The 21460-nt window shown below is 42.5% G+C and overlaps 1 protein-coding gene across 1 annotated transcript in view; it reads left to right on the top strand.

Annotated features, from left to right (window-relative positions):
* Positions 1 to 5264: 5264 nt before the first annotated feature.
* The window catches only part of FAM114A1 (family with sequence similarity 114 member A1), a 41039-nt gene continuing 24843 nt past the window's right edge, over positions 5265 to 21460 (top strand). Inside the window, exons 1-5 of the mRNA XM_056855543.1 lie at positions 5265 to 5384; positions 10608 to 10694; positions 17264 to 17374; positions 18005 to 18114; positions 19637 to 19771. Coding sequence (XP_056711521.1) covers positions 10637 to 10694; positions 17264 to 17374; positions 18005 to 18114; positions 19637 to 19771 — 414 coding nt within the window. The 5' untranslated portion in view covers positions 5265 to 5384; positions 10608 to 10636. The remainder of the gene's footprint in view (positions 5385 to 10607; positions 10695 to 17263; positions 17375 to 18004; positions 18115 to 19636; positions 19772 to 21460) is intronic.

Here is a 21460-nt window from a genome sequence, read left to right as displayed (position 1 = left end):
GAGTCTAGTAGCACCTTAAAGACTAACAAAAACATTTTCTGTAGTAGAAAAGGGCAAGAGTCTAGTAGCACCTTAAAGACTAACAGAAATATTTTCTGTAGTACAAAAGGGCAAGAGTCCAGTAGCACCTTAAAGACTAACAGAAACATTTTCTGTAGTAGAAAAGGGCAAGAGTCCAGTAGCACCTTAAAGACTAACAGAAACATTTTCTGGCAGGGTAGGAGCTTTCTGAAGAGCTATCTGAAGAAGTGAGCTGTGGCTCACGAAAGCTCCTACCCTGCCAGAAAATATTTCTGTTAGTCTTTAAGGTGCTACTGGACTCTTGCCCTTTTCTACTACTAATGATAATAATAATGATAATTCCGTTTGCTTCCCTTCTCCGGCCGCCTCCTCCAAAAAGGGAAGGGTGTGTGTGTGTGTTCCTAGCTGTTGTTTATGCTGGGGGGGGGGGACATTCCTTGTGGGAGGGTTGGCAGGTCCGCCGTCGGGTTGCAACCCTGGGCAGAATTGTGTATGTAAAGTGCGGTCAAGTCGTAGCCGACTTATGGCGACCCCTTTGGGGGGGGGGGTTTTCATGGCAAGAGACTTAACCGAGGTGGTTTGGCCAGCGCCTTTCTCTGCACAGCAACCCTGGACTTCCTTGGTGGTCTCCCATCCAAATACTAACCAGGGCCGACCAATCCGTGCATAAGAATAATTTGCCAACCGATTGAATAAGGAATGTGCTCCCAGGTTATTTCTGCCTCCCGAGGACGCTTCCCGTGAGACTGAGTCCATTTATGCCCTGGGAGGTTTTGCTTTGGATAAGCTGCTCTACTAGGATTGATAACTGCACACATCGTATATGACAGACATATACAAACCAGTATTACAACTAGAACCAATCTGACCAGATGTTTGAGTAATTGGTAATAGATTTTACAACCTATACACATGCCTGGTTTGATTTGAACTGTTGGTATATGTATTTATTTATTTCTGTGAATGTGTGCAGGCTTAACATGGGTTTTAATTGACCACTGATGAAGGCCCAATAGGCTGAAACGCGTTTGGTATGTGATAAAGATATCAACCCTAGGAAATGCCATTGTGCTATTTTAATGTTTTTAAATATTTTTAACCTTTACATATCGCTTCAAATTTTAAATATATATATTTAAAATATTACACACACACACACACTTTGGGTACCCAGCTTCTGTTTTTAGGTTTGGTTCTATTCCCCTCTTCTTTCTTCCACATCGTCAGAGTTCACCAACTTAAAAGTTCTAACTTGTGAGAGAGGCAGAGAATAATACTTTGAAGAACGTGTGTACTGATGTAGAGGGTTTGCACAGGAGGAATAGGTCTGGGGTCCCTGCCACGTGTATACATTTCTTTTGACCAAGATCACGTTCTCAATGTGTATGTATCGGATATCGCTGTTGAGGAACAGATGAAATTTGGAAGAAATTTATTTTAAGGCCTAGCTGCGTCAGCAGATGTCACTCTAATCCAAGGAGTTGAGTTTATTGATTTACATTTCTTCAGAAATATATGCCCAAAGGTCATGTCTGTAAATATGTTTGGTTTTGTTATTTAACCGTTTTCTTGCTGGAAGATAAGAACAGGATACAATATATGAGTTTTCTTGGTGTCATTTTTTAAAAATTTTGTGAATTGAGGTGGGATGATAAATAATAATAATTTAAAAATAGTATTCGAATGAATATGTCACCAATCTCAAAGACTTCTCTTTTGAAGCATGCAGAATTTAAAATTGCTGTTTAATAACTTTTCTGCCCAAATAATTGCTGTTATCTTTATTCGTGACAGAGCATACAGGATGGCCCAGGCTAGTCTGATCTCGTCAGATCTCAGAAGCTATGCTGGGTCAGCCCTGGTTAGTATTTGGATGGGAGACCACCAAGGAATACCAGGGTTGCTGTGCAGAGGAAGGCACTGGCAAACCACCTCTGTTAGTCTCTTGCCATTAAAACCCAAAAAGGGGTCACCATAAGTTGGCTGCGACTTGACGGCACTTTACACACACGCATACAGGTGGAGTATCCCTTTTCTGGACATTCAATATCCGGACTGATCCGAAAACCAGACCTTTTGAGCCGGCATGCAGGCCTTACTCACAGGCCCTCAGCGGTGTCATCAATGGTTCAATGTACACAAAATTATTAAAAATATTGTTTAAAATTACATTCAAGCTATGTGTATAACATATATATAAAACACAAATGAATGTCATGTTTAGTCTTGAGTCCCATCCCCAAGATATCTCATTATGTATATGCAAAAATTCCAAAATATGGAACGATCCAAAATACTGACCTCTTCTAGTCCCAAGCGGTCCGGATAAGGGATACTCAACCTGTACTAGATAGATGCACTGTATAGAATCTATTTCAGTTTACATCATTTGTGTTCATATTTCTCAAACCTATGCTATGCTATTTTGTTTGCTTGTTTGCTGTTGAAGATAATGAAAACACTAGATACAATGTTCTAACAGGAACATTGAGAAATACAATTAATTTGTCAGGTGACATCATGATCCCCGTGTATGCTTAAAGCTCCTCAGTTATCGTCTGTAACATTTACAGCGCTGATTTTCAAGTCACATTCTGCAACTGTATATAGAAAACTAAATTGATTATTCTAAGCACAGTTGCCTTTTGGTAACTAACCGCTAACTTCCCCTGAATCAGAACAGAAAAGTAGACCAAGTTCTATCGACAGGTCATCTCATTAATAAATATCTGTCAAATGGCTACTGTAACCATGGCCGAAATATCTACACAGGGAAAGGCAAAATTATATGGTGTTTCTGTGGTAATTGACAACTGAATGTGTGAAAAATTAAGCAGGAGTCCAGTCACACCTTAAAAACTAACACAATTTGTTTCAACAAAGAGCTTACTTCATCAGATGCATTTGATGATGTGAGCTTGTACCGGGATAAATTTTGTTAACATTTTAAGGCGCTGCTGGATTCCTGTTTAATTTTGCTGCAATAGAGTAACACAGCTACCTCTCTGACTTTATGAACCACCTCTTTGGAAAAGAGTATTCTATCATGTTAATTCTGTATCGCTGGATGCAATCATCAAATGATAAAAATGCATATGTGAACCAGACCTGTGACAACTCTTTATCTAATTAATACCTAAAGCCTGTGAAATTTCACAGATAAGGAGCAGGTGTAACGTTCTGAGTGAAGAAGACTTTCCCCTATCAAGAACCTTTATCCAGGCTGTAAAAGTAAAGGTAAAGGTCCCCTGTGCAAGCACTGGGTCATTCCTGACCCATGGAGTGACGTCAGATCCCAACATTTACCAGGCAGACTTTACGGGGTGGTTTGCCACTGCCTTCCCCAGTCATCTTCCCTTTACCCCCAGCAAGCTGGGTACTCATTTTACCAACCTCGGAAGGATGGAAGGCTGAGTCAACCTTGAGCCGGCTACCTGAAACCAACTTCCGTCAGGATTGAACTCGGGACGTGAGCAGAGCTTGGACTGCAGTACTGCAGTTTACCACTCTGCGCCACGGGGCTGTACTCTTAATTATTTCCATGCTGTGTGCTGAAAGTAAATAATAAAAGGTTCCTCTGAGCATCAATCCAACAAAGAGGCTGAATGGAACTATTCACAATTCACTACTCTGGCCTTGCCCCCCCTTCTAATCAGACTTCTTTGGTGCTGGAGAAATAATTTGATCATTAAATTAGTGTCAATACAGAGACATGACCAAATTCCCTGAGACTTCCAGTTGTGATTTACAAAACTCTGGTACTTTGGGGATGGGTGTGTGAAAGAGAAGTGTGCATCCAGCGTGGGGAACACTGGCCTGTTCCAGTCTCATCTCTTATTTTATTTATTTATTTGCTGCATTTCTGGGCCTCTTTCTCGCTGAGACTCAGGGCAGTTAACAACTCAAAACAATGCCGTAAGAACTCCCTTTCCTCAGGCCCACATCTTACTGTTCAAGTTCTGAGCATGACAGGATCAGAGAGTGACAAAGAGCCAGTTTTCAACATATGCAGAAGGTGTTATTCCAGGGGTACCCAACCTTTTTGAGCCTGTGGGCACATCTGGAATTTTGACACGGCGTGGTAGGCGCAGCAACAAAATGGCAGCCACGAAATGATTGCCACAGCTTAACTTCAGTATCACAGTGTAGATCCTTGTGCTGTAGCAGCTGCTGCCAAAGCAACATTTAAAAAAAAAAATCTGCACAGCTTATTATATTTCCAATAGTTAAAAGCCCTACCTAGCCCCACCCAACTTTCTAAAAACACTTGGCAGGCGCCAGAAAAGGTGTTGGTGGGCAACATGGCACCCACGGGTACTACATTGGAGACTCCTGTGTTATTCAGTGTAATAATGCAACTTTGTAGCCCTTTTCAGTTGTTAAAGTTTAGGCACTCCTACCTTGCATACCGCCCTGACCTGGATGGCCCAGGCTAGCCTGATCTCGTCAGATCTCAGAAGCTAAGCAGGGTCAGCCCTGGTTAGCATTTGGATGGGAGACCACCAAGGAATGCCAGGGTTGCTGTGCAGAGGAAGGCACTGGCAAACCACCTCTGTTCGTCTCTTGCCATGAAAACCCCAAAAGGGGTCGCCATAAGTCGGTTGTGACTTGAAGGCACTTTACACACACACACACACACACACACCTTGCATACCAAGTGATCCTGTGGATAACAACGTTTGCCATTTTGTGCGAATTGGGAAATGCACGTATTTTCCAGCTTCAGTACACACAATCAGAAACCCAGCTTACTGAGATACACATTCATATGTTCCAAAGTTGGAAAATATACACGTTGCCTCTGTTCACACAAATTGTTAATGTGCATGTTGAGAGGATTGCATGTAGCACACTCTCCTGGTAAGCAAGGCAGGAGCGGCAAAACCATAACAAGTGAAAAGGGTTTGTATGATTTTTGAAATGTTCTCTTTCAGCCTGAGGTAGTAAAGTACAAAGTGGGTTCCAGTAACCTTCAGTCATGAGGGGGGAAATGTTCATCTTCCTATGTTTACAGTTGCATCTTACATTACTTTATTTCTTGTTCTTACACAGAATTAAAAAAAATGTCTGGTGGCACTCATGATGAAGAAAACTCAGAAATATTAGAACCAAGGAGTAACGTTTCAGTCTCTGTCACAGAGATATACAGTGAACCGGTAGAACTTGGACCATCACAGCATGTGAAGGAAGTTTCTGAATGCTCAGGCCACGGGCAAGAAGGGGACCTGGCCACATCAGGCTATCCTTTGAATGAGGAGCATTGTAGCAGAGACCTAGCTGCGATTGTCCCTGGTGAATGCAGTGAGACTGTGAGCCTCAACCCAGAACCTGGATCTGAAATACCGAATGAACCGAGTAGCCCAGTAAGAAACACTCTTCACTTTCTTTCAAATAGATTTCCCCTATTAATTATATGTCTGCTCCATAACATAGTCAAAGGAGTATCTTAAATAGGGTATGTTTGCATATTCCTTAAGGTGATGGCATCGTGTTGAGTTTTTACCCGTACACATTACAGAGGGAGAGAATTTGGCATAGGATTTCTGTTTCCAGCAGCATTTCACATGTAGAAGAAGAAGAGTTGGTTTTTATATGCCGACTTTCTTTGCCACTTAAGGGAGAATCAAACCGGCTTACATTCACCTTCCCTTCCCCTCTCCACAACAGACACCCTGTGAGGTAGGTGAGGCTGAGAGAGAATGACTGGACAAGGTCACCCAGCTGGCTTTGTGTGTGGGAGTGGGGAAACAAATCCAGTTCACCAGATTAGCCTCCACCGCTCATGTGGAGGAGTGGGGAATCAAACCCGGTTCTCCAGTTCAGAGTCCACCGCTCCAAACTACCGTTCTTAACCACTATACCACACTGGCTCTCTAGGGTTGCCAGGTCCCTCTTTGCCACTGGAAGGAGGTTTTTGGGGCGGAGCCTGAGGAGGGTGGGGTTTGGGGAGGGGAGGGACTTCAATGCCATAGAGTCCAATTTCCAAAGCAGCCATTTTCTCCGGGGGAACTGATCTGTATCTGCTGGAGATCAGTTGTAATAGCGGGAGATCTCCAGCTAGTACCTGGAAATTGGCAACTCTAAGTTCCACTCTTATGTATCAGTGCCTGCCTCCGATCTTCTTTGCCTGATGCTCGCAGGATACAGAAAGATGTGCATGCAAAGCATATTACCAGTGTTCCTGTTGAAGTGGGCTCTTCGCCACATATGCTTATGCCACAGTAAATGTTATTCTTTACAGTGCCGCAGACTCCTTGGATTTGCTGTAACACACTTAACATGGCTACTCATTTGGAATATGTTACAGCCCCTCCTCTGACCATTTTTGATGCCTGCACACCCACATCTTTGGGTACAGAAAGGAACAGCACTATATAGCATGTTAAAGGAATGTGCAATGCCATCTTTTAGTGAGAGCGGCATTATTAAAAAAAAGAAGTTCAAATGGAAACAAACTTTGCTTTTGTTCTTACAGTATGTGTTCACATAATATTGCATTCTTCTAAGCGTGGGGTATTGTATGCTTTTGGTTTCTATTCAGAAACAAATGTTTGGGAGTATGCAATAGCTGCTATTTTTGCCTGTCAGCATTCAAGTATTGCTTTGTTAAGGGTGAGGGGAAAATACATCAAAAACTGCCCTTTTTCGTGTTCATTGTCATATGAGTGCAGAACTCAAGGAGACTTTGAGAACCACCCAGGAATGCATTCCCAAAATCTAGACATACACTAGCATACGTTAGTCAAAAAGGGCAAGAGTCCAGTAGCACCTTAAAGACTAACAAAAATATTTTCTGGTAGGGTATGAGCTTTCGTGAGCCACAGCTCACTAGCATACGTTATAACATGAACAGATTCTACTATTATTTGGGTGGCAGGGAGACAGATTAGTCTGAAGCAAAAGCCAAGACCAAACAAAATAGCATATTTTTATTTTGTTTGGTCTTAATAAAAATTGAGAAGGGTGTAACACTGTTTAAGACTGCACTGTTAATCATTTCGAATTCACACCCAACAGACAAATCAATTTCTAAACCTAAGTCTGCTCATCACTGCCAACAGCACAAATATTTTTATAGTAGCAAAGTATGCTCAGGATAACAAGCATGAGGTAAAGATCCCTGAGTACGGAAGTGAGGCACACTTAGCATGCTCTGAACTAGTGATCCCTAATGTGGTACCTGTGGGCATAGTGTCCACCAATGGTTTTCCTGACACAAATTTGTCAACGCAAATGGCCTATCCTGGCTTTCCTCTACCTCCTTATAGCAGGAGGTACTTCAGAAGAACCCAGAATTCTTTGTGTCTGTAACAAACACCCATTCAGAAACGGCTGCCTCCTTTATAGGTTGCTTGGATTGCAGCCTCCCAAAATTTGGCAGTTGGCTCCAGCATTCCATGGCAGCCATTTTGTTAGGGCCTCCTGTGGCAGCCTTTTTGTGGTTGTACCCAGTCCCCATTCCGAACATTGCAAAAGTTGCCCACAGGCTCAACTGGATTGGGGACCCATGCTCCAAACAAAGATCTACATGGACTGTCCTTTCCCATTGGATGGGTCCATTTTACCAGAGACTGCTGCACCAGAGGGAAAAGGCACCTTTCTTTTCCCTCATGATTTGGCATATTCTAGGGGTGGGGAGGGAGAAACCCATTGAAAAGGGAGAGCAGTGCTCTACTGGGGAGAGCAAACATTCTCAGCTGCATCTGCACATCACTGGATATTGTGCTATCATTGTGCTTCCACCGTCATTTGCAACTGGATTGGCAACAGTTGAGTTGTAAATTATTGCCTCAGCCTAACGGTAGCGCAGTATTCTGTGAGATAGGAATGCAGTTCTTACCTTTTGTTGCTGTGATCTGAGGAGGCAGATCAGACAGGAAAGGATGTGGAGGCTTGCTGTTATTTTTGGTGGAGCCAGTGTGTTTCTCTGTACACAAAAATGCACTACCTCTGCCACTCTTGACTGCACAGTTTTTTTGCTTTGTATCTAAATATATATGCCCCCCCGCCCCCGAGAGCAGGTGTGTGGGATACAATTTAAACCAAGAGCAGCCAAAAGATGAAAGGTAAGACTTGGCTTTTATATAGATGATTAAACTGGCCTTGGTGTTAAAAGTTCCATGAGACTTTGAATTTGGCCCCAGGTGAAAGCATATAACTGATACCATCATTATTGCTTGTGCCTATAATAAATAATAAAACCATACTAGCGGTTGCTGCTTTTTTTTACCAGTCAGCAAAATGAAATAAATGTTCAGTAATACTGCATCCAGATAATTCTCCATGTTAGAATGTAAGCTGAAAAGATGCCTGATTGATTTTCAGGCAAAGGAGATATGGGACAATAACTGGAAAAGAAAATGATTTATTCTGTCCCTCTGACAGCAGATGAAGAGAAACATACACATAAATAATTAATTTTTTTCTAATGGGCTGTCTTCAGGACAAAATGCCCAATACATTGTGTAGCTGAGTTCATAAAGTAGATGAAGGTTGAAAAGGGCAGCAGAATTTTTTAACCCAATATATTGGTTTTAATGTCTTAATGCAGCAGTTTCTGGACTTCGTCCCATCAGATAACACTTTCCACATTGATTTGTCTGCCAGGGATTCTTGGTGCATTTCAGGGCTCTCCAAGGAACATGTTTAGTTGACGAAGGCCATCCTCCAAGTCAGCTGGGCCTTACCATTGCCCCACATGTCCTAGATCAGTGATCCCCAGTGTGGTGAACAGCTGAGTGTTTCTTGGTGTCATGTTGCTTTTTCCCCAAAACCATTTCTTCCCCAAAGCAAAAAACCAGTCCTGGCTTACCACCACCTCACTAGAGGAGGTGCTTCATAAGACCTCCCAGGAGGCATCCCCTTTGAGTCTGCAGGGAGCATTCCTTGGGAAACAGCTGCCCCCATCCTTGGAGAGCTAGATTCATGTCTAGTAGCACTAGCTCTTCTACTGCAGACCAACATGGGTATCCATCTGAACCCATCCTTGGAGGATGCTTGGCTTAGAACCTCCCAGCATTTTCTAATTGCCCCCCATGCAGCCATTTATGGGTGGTACTTGTCAAAGCCCCTTGTCCCACAAGCAGGCTTTGGGGTGACGGTCAAGAAGAAAAGACAGTACTGGAGAGTGAGAGACCATCTCCAGTCCTGTGTGTGTTAAGTGTCATCAAGTTGCTTCTGACTCATGGTGACCATATGAATCAGTATCCTCCAAAATGTCCTATCATTAACAGCCTTGCTCAGGTCTTGCAAACTGAGGGCCATGGCTTTCTTTATCCATCTCATATTGGGTCTTCCTCTTTTCCTGATGCCATTGACTTTTCCTAGCATGATTGTCTTTTCCAGTGACTCTTGTCTTCTCATAATGTAACCAAAGTGCGATAGCCTCAGTTTACTCATTTTAGCTTCTAGGGACAGTTCAGGCTTGATTTGATCTAGAACCCATTTATTTGTCTTTTTGGTAGTCCATGGTATCCATAAAACTCCTCCAACACCACATTCTGAAGGAATTGACTTTCTTCCTGTCAGCTTTCTTCATTGTCCAACTTTCACACCCATATATAGTAATAGGGAATACGATGGCATGAATTAACTTGATCTTGGTTGCCAGTGACACATTCTTACACTTAAGAATCTTTTCTAGCTCCTTCATAGCTGTGTGTGTGTGTATGGCGACCCCTTTTTGGGGTTTTTAAGGCAAGAGACTAACAGGTGGTTTGCCAGTGCCTTCTGCACAGCAACCCTGGTATTCCTTGGTCTCCCATACAAATACTAACCAGGGCTGACCCTGCTTAGCTTCTGAAATCTGACAAGATCAGGCTAGCTTGGGCCATCCAGGTCAGGGCCCTTCATAGCTACCCTCTGATTAAATTCTGACAAATCCCAGAGTTCTCTGGAACACCGTTTGAAGTACTGTTATGATGTGGAGCTGGATAATTATCAAAGCACTTAAGATACAAGAAGTGTAGCCCAATATCCTAAAGCTATCTTTTCCCAATAATTTGCTTGTGGTAGCATATGCTTTCAACATGTAGATAATGTTCCATTCAAAGTGAACTTCACACCATAATACAGTGTAAAATCTTATATAGTACTATGATTGCTGCCATTGCTAATATATGCAGTTAAAAGAACAGAAAATAAAAATTCTCATATCTCCAGTTACATCCCTTTACTCAGGGGGCGTTTGTGTGTATTTTTCTTACAAGGATAACATAGGCCAGAAGTGTTGCAGCTTTGGCCTGTATATGAATAGAAAATGGAAACAACCCACAGGAGAAAGTTAAGAAGTGTCAATTTCCAAATTAACAAGCTGCGATAAATGATGGATTTCAGCAAACTGACCTTTCTCCTCATATCCAAAACTGGACCATGTATCTGATGATGCAAAATTGCCAGATACAAAACCTTAAGCCATAAGAAATTGGTTGGTTTCTATGGCATTACAGCTTGTTTCGTTTCTACACTGAATTCTATTTCTCCAAGCATAATGATTTTAAACTAATAAGTTTCTCCAGATTTCAGTAGCTATTATCTGTATAATGTGATTTGACTGACAGTGTCCTGCATATCTTTTTTTCCTGTAGGATGTGGATTCGCCGCCTAAAGGGAGTAGATGGACAACTTGGGGATCGTGGGGCAAATCCCTGCTTTCGACAGCATCTGCCACAGTTGTTAAGTATTCAGACCAGCAAAGCTGATATATAAAAAATGATTGAAAGTAATTGCTTTGACTTTCTGCATGGCATGAACAAACCCTTGGTGCAGAGGATCTTGATCCACACACGTGGTGCTGTTGTATACTGTTCCCATACCTTGTCTGGCAAGCTAATGGCCAAAGTAGACTGTGGAAGACACATGTATGGGGTGTGTGTGTTAAGTGCCATCAAGTCACTTCTGCCTCATGACGACCCTATGAATAAATGTCCTCCAAAACATCCTATCCTTAACAGCCATGCTCAGATCTTGCAAATTGAAGGCCGTGGCTTCCTTTATAGAGTCAATCCATCTCTGGTTGGGTCTTCCTCTTTTCCTGCTGCTTTCCACTTTTCCTAGCATGATTGTCTTTTCCAGTGAGTCTTGTCTTCTCATAATGTGACCAAAATATGACAGCCTCAGTTTAGTCATTTTAGCTTCTAGGGTCAGTTCAGGCTTGATTTGATCTATAACCCACTGATTTGGTTTTTTTTGGCAGTCCACGGTATCCGTAACACTCTCCTCCAACACCACATTTCAAAGGGGGGGCATTAAATGGCTAATTCACTGACCCAAGTTGGCTGATTTGATGATGGAGAAGCATAGATGGGAGGAGAGGGTGTTTAACCCATACCTCTTCCATGATTTGAAACGCTTCTCCAAAGCTGCTGCAATTGTCACTTCCGGGAAAATAGATCACTTGGGAGCCTGAATCCATATATTTTCCCATGAGAGCCAGCTGCATCTTTGGAAAGGCATTTTAAATTCTCAAAGAGGTTAACAGGAGGATAGGGTTAAATAACCTCTCCTTCTTTAAAACTGCCACCTTGGACTACAAATTAACTTACTAAAAACTGCAGAAATCCCAATAAGCGAGGTATCAGGTCTGGTTTGGTCCCTGAACACCATTAGGCCATTGGTCTATCAAGGTAATTATTGTCTATTCTGATTGGAATTGGCTCTCCAGAGTTTCAGGCCTTTGGGGAGAGGCCGTGGCTCAGTGGTAGATCATCTGCTTGGCATGCAGAAGGTCCCAGGTTCAATCCCCAGCATCTCCAGTTAAAGGGACCAGGCAAATAGGTGATGTGAAAGACCCCTGCCTGAGACCCTGGAAAGCCACTGCCAGTCTGAGTAGACAATACTGACTTTGATGGACCAAGGGTCTGATTCAGTATAAGGCAGCTTCATGTGTGTTTATGTTCTTCACCTACTACCTGGTCCTTTTTGTTAAACTGGAGATGCCGGGGATTGAACCTGGGATCTTTTTGCATACAAAGCAGATGTTCCACCCCTGATCCTTGGCCCCTTCCCTTAAACGTTACCATGTAGCCCTGTGTAACATTTTCCTTTGAGACTTCCCCTTCCAAGCTGCATTTCCCTCTGTAGGGTTTCCAACCAATATTTGCAAAATAAATACTGTTCTGCTAATATGCAGGGAACTTCAGATGGAGTTGGGGGGGGGAATGGTTTGGAAAGGGTTAAAATGAGAACCAGTGTGGTATAGTGGTTAAGAGCAGTGGAATCTAATCTGGAGAATTGGGTTTGATCATTCCTCCACATGGATGGCAGACTCTAATCTGGTGAACCGGGTTGGTTTCCCCACTCCTCAGGAAGCCTGCTGGGTGACCTTGGGCTAGTCACAGTTCTCTCTGAAATCTCTCAGCCTCACCTACCTCACAAGGTGCCTGTTGTGGGGAAGGAAAGGTGATTGTAAGCTGCGTTGAGACTCCTTAGGTAGAGAAAATTGGGGTATACAAACCAACTCCCCCAACCCCTTCTCTGCTGTAAATCACTCATTTCCAAGGGTGCTTTGCTTGGAACAAATTGCAGACAGGTTAATGTTATGAGATGCTGTGTTGTAATGTTTAGTTTGGCACTAAAGCAAAGCAAAGGAGAGAAGCATAGTACAGCAGCTGTTTATCAATCAAGCTACTGTACACATTTTATTTATTTGTTTTGTTGTTGTTGTTGTTGTTTGTTTATGCACCCCTTTCTCCCCAGTGGGGACCTGAAGTGGCTTAGATTATTCTCCACACACCAATTTTATTCTCATAACAACCCTGTGAGGTAGGTTGGGTTGAGAGTGTGTGACTGGCCCAAGGTCACACAGCAAGTTTCATGGCTGACTCAGGATTCAAACCTGGGTCTCCCAGATCCTAGTCAACCACTCTAACCACTGTACTACACTGGTGTGGTGTACATGAGTCAGTAATGTATCACACTGGTGACTTTCAATTAAAATGTGTGAACTACTTCTGTTGAAGAACATGTGTTCTAGATAACACCAGGTCTGTAGTACTTAATCTGTGGTGTAGTTATTCATTTGACATTGCGGTCCCACACATGAAAGAGAAAGAGGTTTAGACAGGTTCATCTAGCAGCACAAAGCCTTAACAGGGAAGAGAATCAAAGGCCCATGTTATGCTTGTTCTGTTGCAAAGCTCATAACAGACATGGAGTCACAATCATCTACTGTAAGCGTTCTCACCTTCTCACAATCTGATCCATAAACCAATATGCCAGAGTAAAGTGTGTGTGTATATATGTAAAGTGCCGTCAAGTTGCAGCCAACCCCAGCATGGGGTTCTCAAGGCAAGTGATTAAGCAGAGCTGGTTTGCCATTGCTGCCTCAGCAGAGTCTTCCAAGTACTGGCCTTCCTTAGCTTCCAAGATATGACAAGATTGGGCTATACTATGCCATTCCACAAGGCCAGTCTAAAGTAGCTGGGTTTAAACTGGCTTAAACAAGTTTGTGGATCAGCTCTTTGGTAGTTTTAATCAGTACAGCCACTAGAACTGGGAACAGAGCCTCAAGTTCTTTGCCTCTCCTATTTCTTATTAATCACATTTCTGCTTATTTCTTATTAATCACAATGTTGTCACTTGCTGAGTTGAGCATCAGTTTGCTTTTTGTTGCTTTATTTGTCCCATATCGCATGTAGTAAAAGTGATCAAAACATTTAATTTCAACAAGGCCATTCTTAAACTCCTGTTCAACCCTCTTATGCTCGATTTTTACCTCTTATGCAGATTGTTAATGAAATGATACTCAAACTGCATAAATACCAATGTGTTCAAGCAATGGCTTAGATATTGTGGAGCGTTTCTGTTGAGAGAAGGATTTCTCTCAGAGGGGCACAACTTCTTTGTCTCCTAGACTCCCACTGCAGCCCAAAATGTGCCCAGAAGCAGCAGCGTGGGGGGGATTTTGGTTGCAGCCAGGGTTGCCAGCCTCCAGGTGGTGGCTGGACATCTCCCACTATTACCACTGATCTCCTGGTGACAGAGATCAGTTCCCCTGGAGAAAATGGCCACTTTGGCAATTGGACTGTATGGCATTGAAGTCCCTCCCCTCTGCAAACCCCGCCCTCCTCAGGCTTCACCCCCAAAATCTCCAGGTATTTCCCACGCCAGAGCTGGCAACCCTAATTGCAGCTAGGGCTGCCATTTTCATTTTGGGAAATCCCTGGAGATTTGGGGGCAGTATTTGAGGGTGATGGAGTTTGGGGAGGGGAGTAAACTCAGCAGGGATGTGATGGCATAGGTGTTTTTCAAACAGCCTTGATGTTCTGGTTTCATTTCCCTCTGTTACCGGTTTTTTCTCTTGCTTCCACACAGCTTCATTGCCAATCCCTTGCTGGCCTGGTTTTTCAGTGTTTTTCTCTCGCTCTTTCTGAAACCCAGGAGAAAACGTGGAATGTGGAAAAACGAGGACAGCAAGGGATTGCTCACCAAGCTGAGTGGAAATGAGGGGGAGAAATGGTAATAAAGGGAAATGGAATTGGAACATTAAGGCTGTCTGGACACGCCATAGAGTCCACTCTCTAAAGCTGCTCCAGGATAACTGATTTCTATAGTCTGGAGATCAGCGACAGACCCTACCTGGAGGCAAGTTACCCCAGCTGCAGCCTAGGTAAGCAAGTGTGGGGAAGCAAGCAAATTGCATTCTGCTGACAGAAATCAATCTGTCAGCCGACACCATCGGTGAGATCTATCCCGAGTAATTTGTATTCTTCTAGCTATCTTTCTCTACTTAAATATCATTATGCACAGCAAACAAATTATTCTTTCTCGGTAGAGGGAGGGGGAGTTTTTCTACAATATTGTCTTGCAGATTTAGATACATGCTTCTGAAATTGCTGAAGGGTCAGAAAATTGAATTGCTTGGGCATAATGCATCATCCACACATATTTGTTGATAATCAGCTTACCAGCAAATATGCACATACGTGCATATTTTCCTTGAAAATAAAAGTATACCTGGAAAGTTTAGAACCAAAAAAACCTTTGGAGACAGAAGGGGAAGGTTGGAGATAACCTTTTTTTTCTAGAAGGAAACCCTCAAGGAAAAGACCTGCCTCTATTAGCATTTTGGATGGCTTTTGTTTTTGCCCTGGAGAGTACACCATGTTTGCAGCTAGGAGTTTATTGTATAGGAAATCCAAAGTTGTATCAACAATGAGGAACCATGTGTGTGTGAGTCCTGTGATTAATTAAGGATTTGTGATTTTTCTAATTACATATTGATTTGTCTGTAATACATTGTCAGAATCTCAACAATTTTTAAAGAAAGGGTACGGTTCACTGGAAACAAGTAATTGAAATTGCTATTAGATTATCTTTCCAAAACATATTCAAAAATGCAGAATGGGAGCAATAGATATGAAATTAAGAGCTCAGAACTATCCGTTAGCTAAATTAAGACCCACAAAGCAGGTCAGCGCAAGCAATAAAATGATTATGAATTTGCCAAGGTTAATTAGAAGCAATTAAATCACTAGGAGGCTATCCCAAAGATCTGAAAGAAGCGAAGCGGTGTCTTTTGTAGAAGATAGAAAACATTTCATGATAATTAAGTGTTAAGCATACTGATGGAATTCAAAAGGATTTAATAAGACAGGAGAGCAGGCAATACCCTTTGGGGAAGAGATGTATTTCAGTGGCGGATCACAGACTTTGCATTCAAAAGGCCTAGAATTTAATTTCTCCAGTTAAAAAAATCTTAAATATCAGGGCCGGGGAAGACTTTTCTCTCCCTGAGATCCTCACACCCAAAGCCGACTATATTTTTTCCTTGTGGTGACTATGTGTCCACGAGTATTAGCGTTAGGTCAGCAATACGTACTGCCAGTTACAGCGGTGGCACGGCACTGGCATAAACATACTACTCCAGTTTAGCTCCTCTTGCTGCAAATGAATTTAGTAGCAATTCTATCTCTGCCCAGTGGTCACAAGTCAGGGACAGGATTGCACAGTCAGTATAGTAGCACGTTAATTTCAAGCTTTGAGTCATTTACGAGTCTGCCTCTTCAGAGGCTTGTCAACTTGGCTGATTTTTGTTTTTCCCTGAGATACATTTCTGTTCTTCCGTGTAATTTCTCAGCGGTGCTGTTTCACACTACTGGGATATCTTATGCAACTTTATGGTACCTAGCAAATTATTATTATTGAATTTATAGAGTGTCTTATGAGTACTTTAGCTAGCAATCGCAGAACCTTGAAATGGAACCTTCCTTCTCATCCATAGTCCCTTGTTTGCCTCTTACTCTAATTTGATATCCCTGAAGGATAAAAAATATAAATAGTTTGTTCCAGGTAATAACAATATGTTTTACCACAGTGGCAGTAATTCATGAAATACTTATTTATATTTTGATTTATAAGCTTCACTCAATTACCTACATCTTGCTGATAACCACAAAAAGTGTAATCTAGCCAAATTCAGGCTTTAAGAGATTTACAAAATACAATATACGAACAATTGGTAAGGGTGGTATTGATAATGTCCCCTTAGTTGCTGCACCCCTGGCAATGTGATTCACTGGCCAGTAATGCTTAAGTAGCAACCAGTCAAGAAAAGCATTTGTACAGTGCTTTATAAAGATATCTATGAATAAAGATCATGATTTCTGGGTCTGTTCAAATACTGGTAACCACATTTGATGAATATGCCGTGCAATGCATCAAATCATGCAACAAACCGTTAAAAAGCTCCACAGCATAAGACAAGCCAGAGGCATAAGAAACATCATTAAGAAATGGTCAGCATCTTAAAAGGATATTCCTAAAAGGGTCCTCAAAAGATAGTACCCCTCAGCTTTACCCTGGGTAAATAGAAAAGTTTTCAACTGGCATCTAAAGAAGACTATGGTACAAACAGGCAAACTTTAGGGGGGGGCATAACAGAGTCAGGGTGCCATTATTTTAAAAATCCCTGTTTCTGGTTGCTGCCCACCTCTCTTCTGAAGGCAGTGTACTTGAGAACAGGCAGGTTCTCTTCTTGGACAGAAAAGTTTAATCAGAAAAGTTCTGATTAAAATATTAATACCCTTCCCACCATCAAAGAGTGCTTTAAAGCAGATTACAAACAGCATGTAAAGAAGAATCAGCGCAGTACAAAAACAGTTAAAACCAAGATAGTAAAATCACAGCCGCAATAAGAAATGATATCTCCTAAATAATAGACACCACATCACCTGTTTTCTTTGTCTCATATTTTCTCTTAAGAAATATATATGGAACTGTTGGTTACATTATTCTACTGCAGGGCAAGGATTTATAGCGGTTAAGGAAAAAGCAGCTACCCTCGGACTTCATGGCCCTTCTTCCGACCCCTCAGAAGAGCCTCCTCTTGACACAGATGAAAGCTCCATCACAGGTAGTAGGTGATGCTACTTCACAATCACAGCGGCAGACATTTTATTTATTTATTCATTTTAAAATTTATGTCCCACTCTATCCCAGCCAAAACCGGGCTCAGAGCGGCTTACCTCATAAAAACATCCATTTCAATGCAATAATTAGCTTACAAAATATAATTTACAATTAAAACCATAATTCCAGAAATTCCATAAACTCTAAAATCTACATGGCGCCCAATTCATGGAAACACAGTTCAGCAGCCAGCCTGGAGAAGAGACAGTCAGGATCCCCGAATCAAATCAACCCAGATAAAATGGGGAGAAGGGGAAAGGAGACCAGCTACAATGAAAACCATTGCTGCCTTCAGCCATAGGCCTGGTGGAACATCTCTGTCTTACAGGCCCTGCGGAACTGTGCCAGATCCCGCAGGGCCCTGGTGTCTCTGGACAAAGCTCCACCAGGGCCAGGTCCAAGAATGCCCTTCTCGGGCCGGGGAGTGCCAGCAAGTTGTTGTTTGGTGAATGTAGGGCTCTTTGGGGGGCATACCGGGAGAGACAGCTGCACAGATAGGATAAAGAGTTGTTCCGGTATATTAATTTAATGTATTTTTGCATTTGGCTTGGATGTTGTTTGTTTTGCTTTTAAGACTCTGAGGAGATTATACAGGAAACCTCTTTAGACAACACACCTTTGTCTTCGTCTCCTTTGGGATCACGTGGAGTGTTTTCTACCCTTTCTAGTGCAGTGCAGAATACTGTAAGTAGCTCGAATTAAAGGGGGGGCAATATACCCAGGAAAATGCAAAGAAGTGTTCTAGGGGAATTTTGTGAGCCACAGCTCACTTCTTCAGATACAGCTAGAATGTGAGTCCATCTATCCTTAAGTAGACTCTTCTCTGCTTAAGGATAGATGGACTCACATTCTAGCTGTATCTGAAGTGAGCTGTGGCTCACAAAAGCTCATACCCTGCCAGAAATATTGTTAGTCTTTAAGGTGCTACTGGACTCTTGCTCTTTTCTCTGCCTAAGTTTCCTTATAGGGTTGTTGTGAGAATAAAATGAAGAAGAGAAAAATGTTATAAGCTATTTTGGGTCCCTAATGGGGAGAATGTGTGTTGTGTGTTAAGTGCCATCAAGTCGCTTCTGACTCATGGCGACCCTATGAATGAAAGTCCTCCAAAATGTCCTGTCTTTGACAGCCTTGCTCAGATCTTGCAAATTGAGGGCTGTGGCTTCCTTTATTGAGTCAATCCATCTCTTGTTGGGTCTTCCTCTTTTCCTGCTGCCCTCAACTTTTCCTAGCATGACTGTCTTTTCCAGTGACTCTTGTCGTCTCATGACGTGACCAAAATACGATAGCCTCAGTCTAGTCATTTTAGCTTCTGGGGTCAGTTCAGGCTATAACCTGCTGATTTGTTTTTTTGGCAGTCCACGGAATCTGTAACACTCTCCTCCAACACCACATTTCAAAGGAATCTATTTTCTTCCTATCCGTGGGATATAAATAAATAAACAGTGCTGTTTACGGCAGCAGAAACCAGTATTTGTAGAAGTGGTTTGTTGTTATTATGACACCATGCATTTTATATGGTTAGGAAGTGACAACTTAACTTCTGGCTTCAGAGCAATCTTTTTACAGCAACTCCAACCTATCTTATGGTCAACTTTGGAGTGCAGTCACATTCAGGCTGATCTGGCTCTCTTACGCAAAGCGTCAGCTGGTGGAGCTCTGTCGTGATTGATTATGTGCTATGATGGCTTCGGGCTCACCCAGAGATTCATAACTCCCAAAGCCTGTGAGCAGCAATACAAGCTGTCAGGCCTGACAGTAATTCAGATGCTTGTATAGCACCTTCTGACATTACGTGTATTCAAGGCAGGTGAGTAACCATCCTTGCAACCTAAGGGCCAATGCAAGCAGTTTATTCTACAGGGCAACTGCCTGCCCACAGATTTCTCCCGCACCAGCTATGATTATTTATGATCACGACATTTACTTAGTGCTGTGCCAGTGAGCCAGATTCAAAGGTGGCACGGTGTCTCCCTCGCTTCTAAACTCTTCATGGCTTTCTGCAAGTCTTAACTTAAAGAGATCCTGAATGCGGTTTTTAAAAAATTGATTTCTTCTCACTACACTCTATTACAGTGAATGCTACGAAGTGGTGTAGTGCAGAGAGATTAAAACAAGTTGAGAAACAAACAGGATTTTCTTATTGCAGTGTAAATGTGTTTGAGGTTGTGATGCTAGTTGCTAAGAATATTGTTCTCATTTTGTGCAGGGTAAGAGTGTCTTAACTGGTGGACTTGGTGCTTTGGAATTCATTGGCAAGAAAACGATGAATGTCCTGGCAGAAAGTGATCCTGGATTTAAGAAGACCAAAACGCTGATGGAAAGAACAGTTTCCTTATCTCAGGTGATAGCGCAGCCATAGAAAGTAACTAGGTTTATTAAAATAAGTACACCCAGCCTTTCCCTTCTGGCTCAAGGCAGCTTATGATTCCAAGATCAAAAACAGGCAAAATGCAATAAAACCCCATTAACACTCCTCTTCCCGAAAACTCCTGCCGTTTAAATCCCATTAAAAGCCCCTGCAAATAGAATGGACATGCAAGGCCTTCTATAACCTAAAGATGCCACCCCTTCTCCGGGAGCCTGTTCCAAAAGGTGGGAGTTACTGACAAAAAGAAACACTCCAGTAGATGCCAGGCAGTAGGCGATGTAAAAAACCTCAGCCCAGACTTTGGACAGCCATTGCCAGTCTGAGTAGACAGTACTGAGCTTGATGGTCCAATGGTCTGATTCAGTATAAGGCAGCTTGAAGTGTGTGGAAGGCTATTATTCTCCGCGAGTCCCCCTTTTTTTTGACGTCACAGTTACAAATCATTCTGAGAATGGGCCAACAGGAAGCAGCAGAAGAAGAGTTGGCTTTTATATGCCGACTTTCTCTACCACTTAAGGAAGAATCAAGCCAGCTTACAATCACCTTCCCTTCCCCTCCCCACAACATACACCATGTGAGGTAGGTGGGGCTGAGAGAGCTTGAACAGAACTGTGACTAGCTCAAGGTCACCCAGCTGGCTTTATGTGCAGGTGTGGGGATACCAACCCGGTTCACTAGATTAGTGTCCACCACTCATGGGGAGGAGTGGAGAATCAAACCCGGTTCTCTAGATTAGAGTCCACTGCTCCAAACCACCGCTCTTAACCACTACACCATGCTGGCTCTGTAGCAACCATGTAGTTGAGGTAAGAGTGGATATACCACTATCCAGAATGAAACTTTTGAAGCAGACAAGCCTTTCAAAAAAGAGTAAAGCAAGTCTCCACTCAGGAATTGGAATAATGTGCAGTTCTACAACAGAAAGCAGAAACACATGAAAGAATCCAATTTTCCATTTGCTGTAGTGCAGCTGTTCTTTATTCCAAATTAAAGAGTGAGCAAGCAAAGACAGGAATCCTTGGCTTGGATCCTACCAGACGGATTTCCATCTGTGAAGTGCAGCTTCCCTTTCCTTCCCCATCCCGTGCAGCCAAAATATCCCTCCCCTAGAATTCTACTCCTGGGGGACAGGGGAGCAGCATGAGGAGTAGTCAGAGCTCTGTAGCGGAAGGGGGGCATTCACCATCTCAGCCAGTTGGAGGCCTTGGTATGATGATGTACCTGTAGTTAAAACTGGGGTTCAAAATCCTTGTTTTAAAGAACAGTCTTCCAAGAAGGTCTCCTGCCCAAATGTCATTGAAGTAAAAATGCATACACTTATTACCATGCATTCAACGCTTTTATTTTTTTCTTCCTTGTAACTAGAAGTTTAAATTTGTGATCTATGCCTAATGCTGTAATTGACAGTACAAGCAGCTTTACAAACCAAGCCAGCTTATATAGCCAGCACTATGGAGGAAAACCATACAGAGAGAATCCAGCTTAAAATGTGTTGCTGGAACTGTTTTAGCCAAAAATGATGAAGCATTTTCACCTCTGCTGGTACGAGCTACCCTCCCCAATTTTATTATTATTGCCTAGCGGAGTCAAGTCTGATGGTTATAAAATCTGTCAAATCTGCTGTGCAGCCAATAAACCAGCAACCGTGATCTATGTTTCCGC

The sequence above is a fragment of the Euleptes europaea genome, chromosome 9, assembly GCF_029931775.1.
Source record: "Euleptes europaea isolate rEulEur1 chromosome 9, rEulEur1.hap1, whole genome shotgun sequence".
NCBI lineage: Eukaryota > Metazoa > Chordata > Lepidosauria > Squamata > Sphaerodactylidae > Euleptes > Euleptes europaea.
The sequence above is the reverse complement of the archived record's forward strand: the minus strand, read 5'-3'. Positions and strand labels throughout refer to the sequence as shown.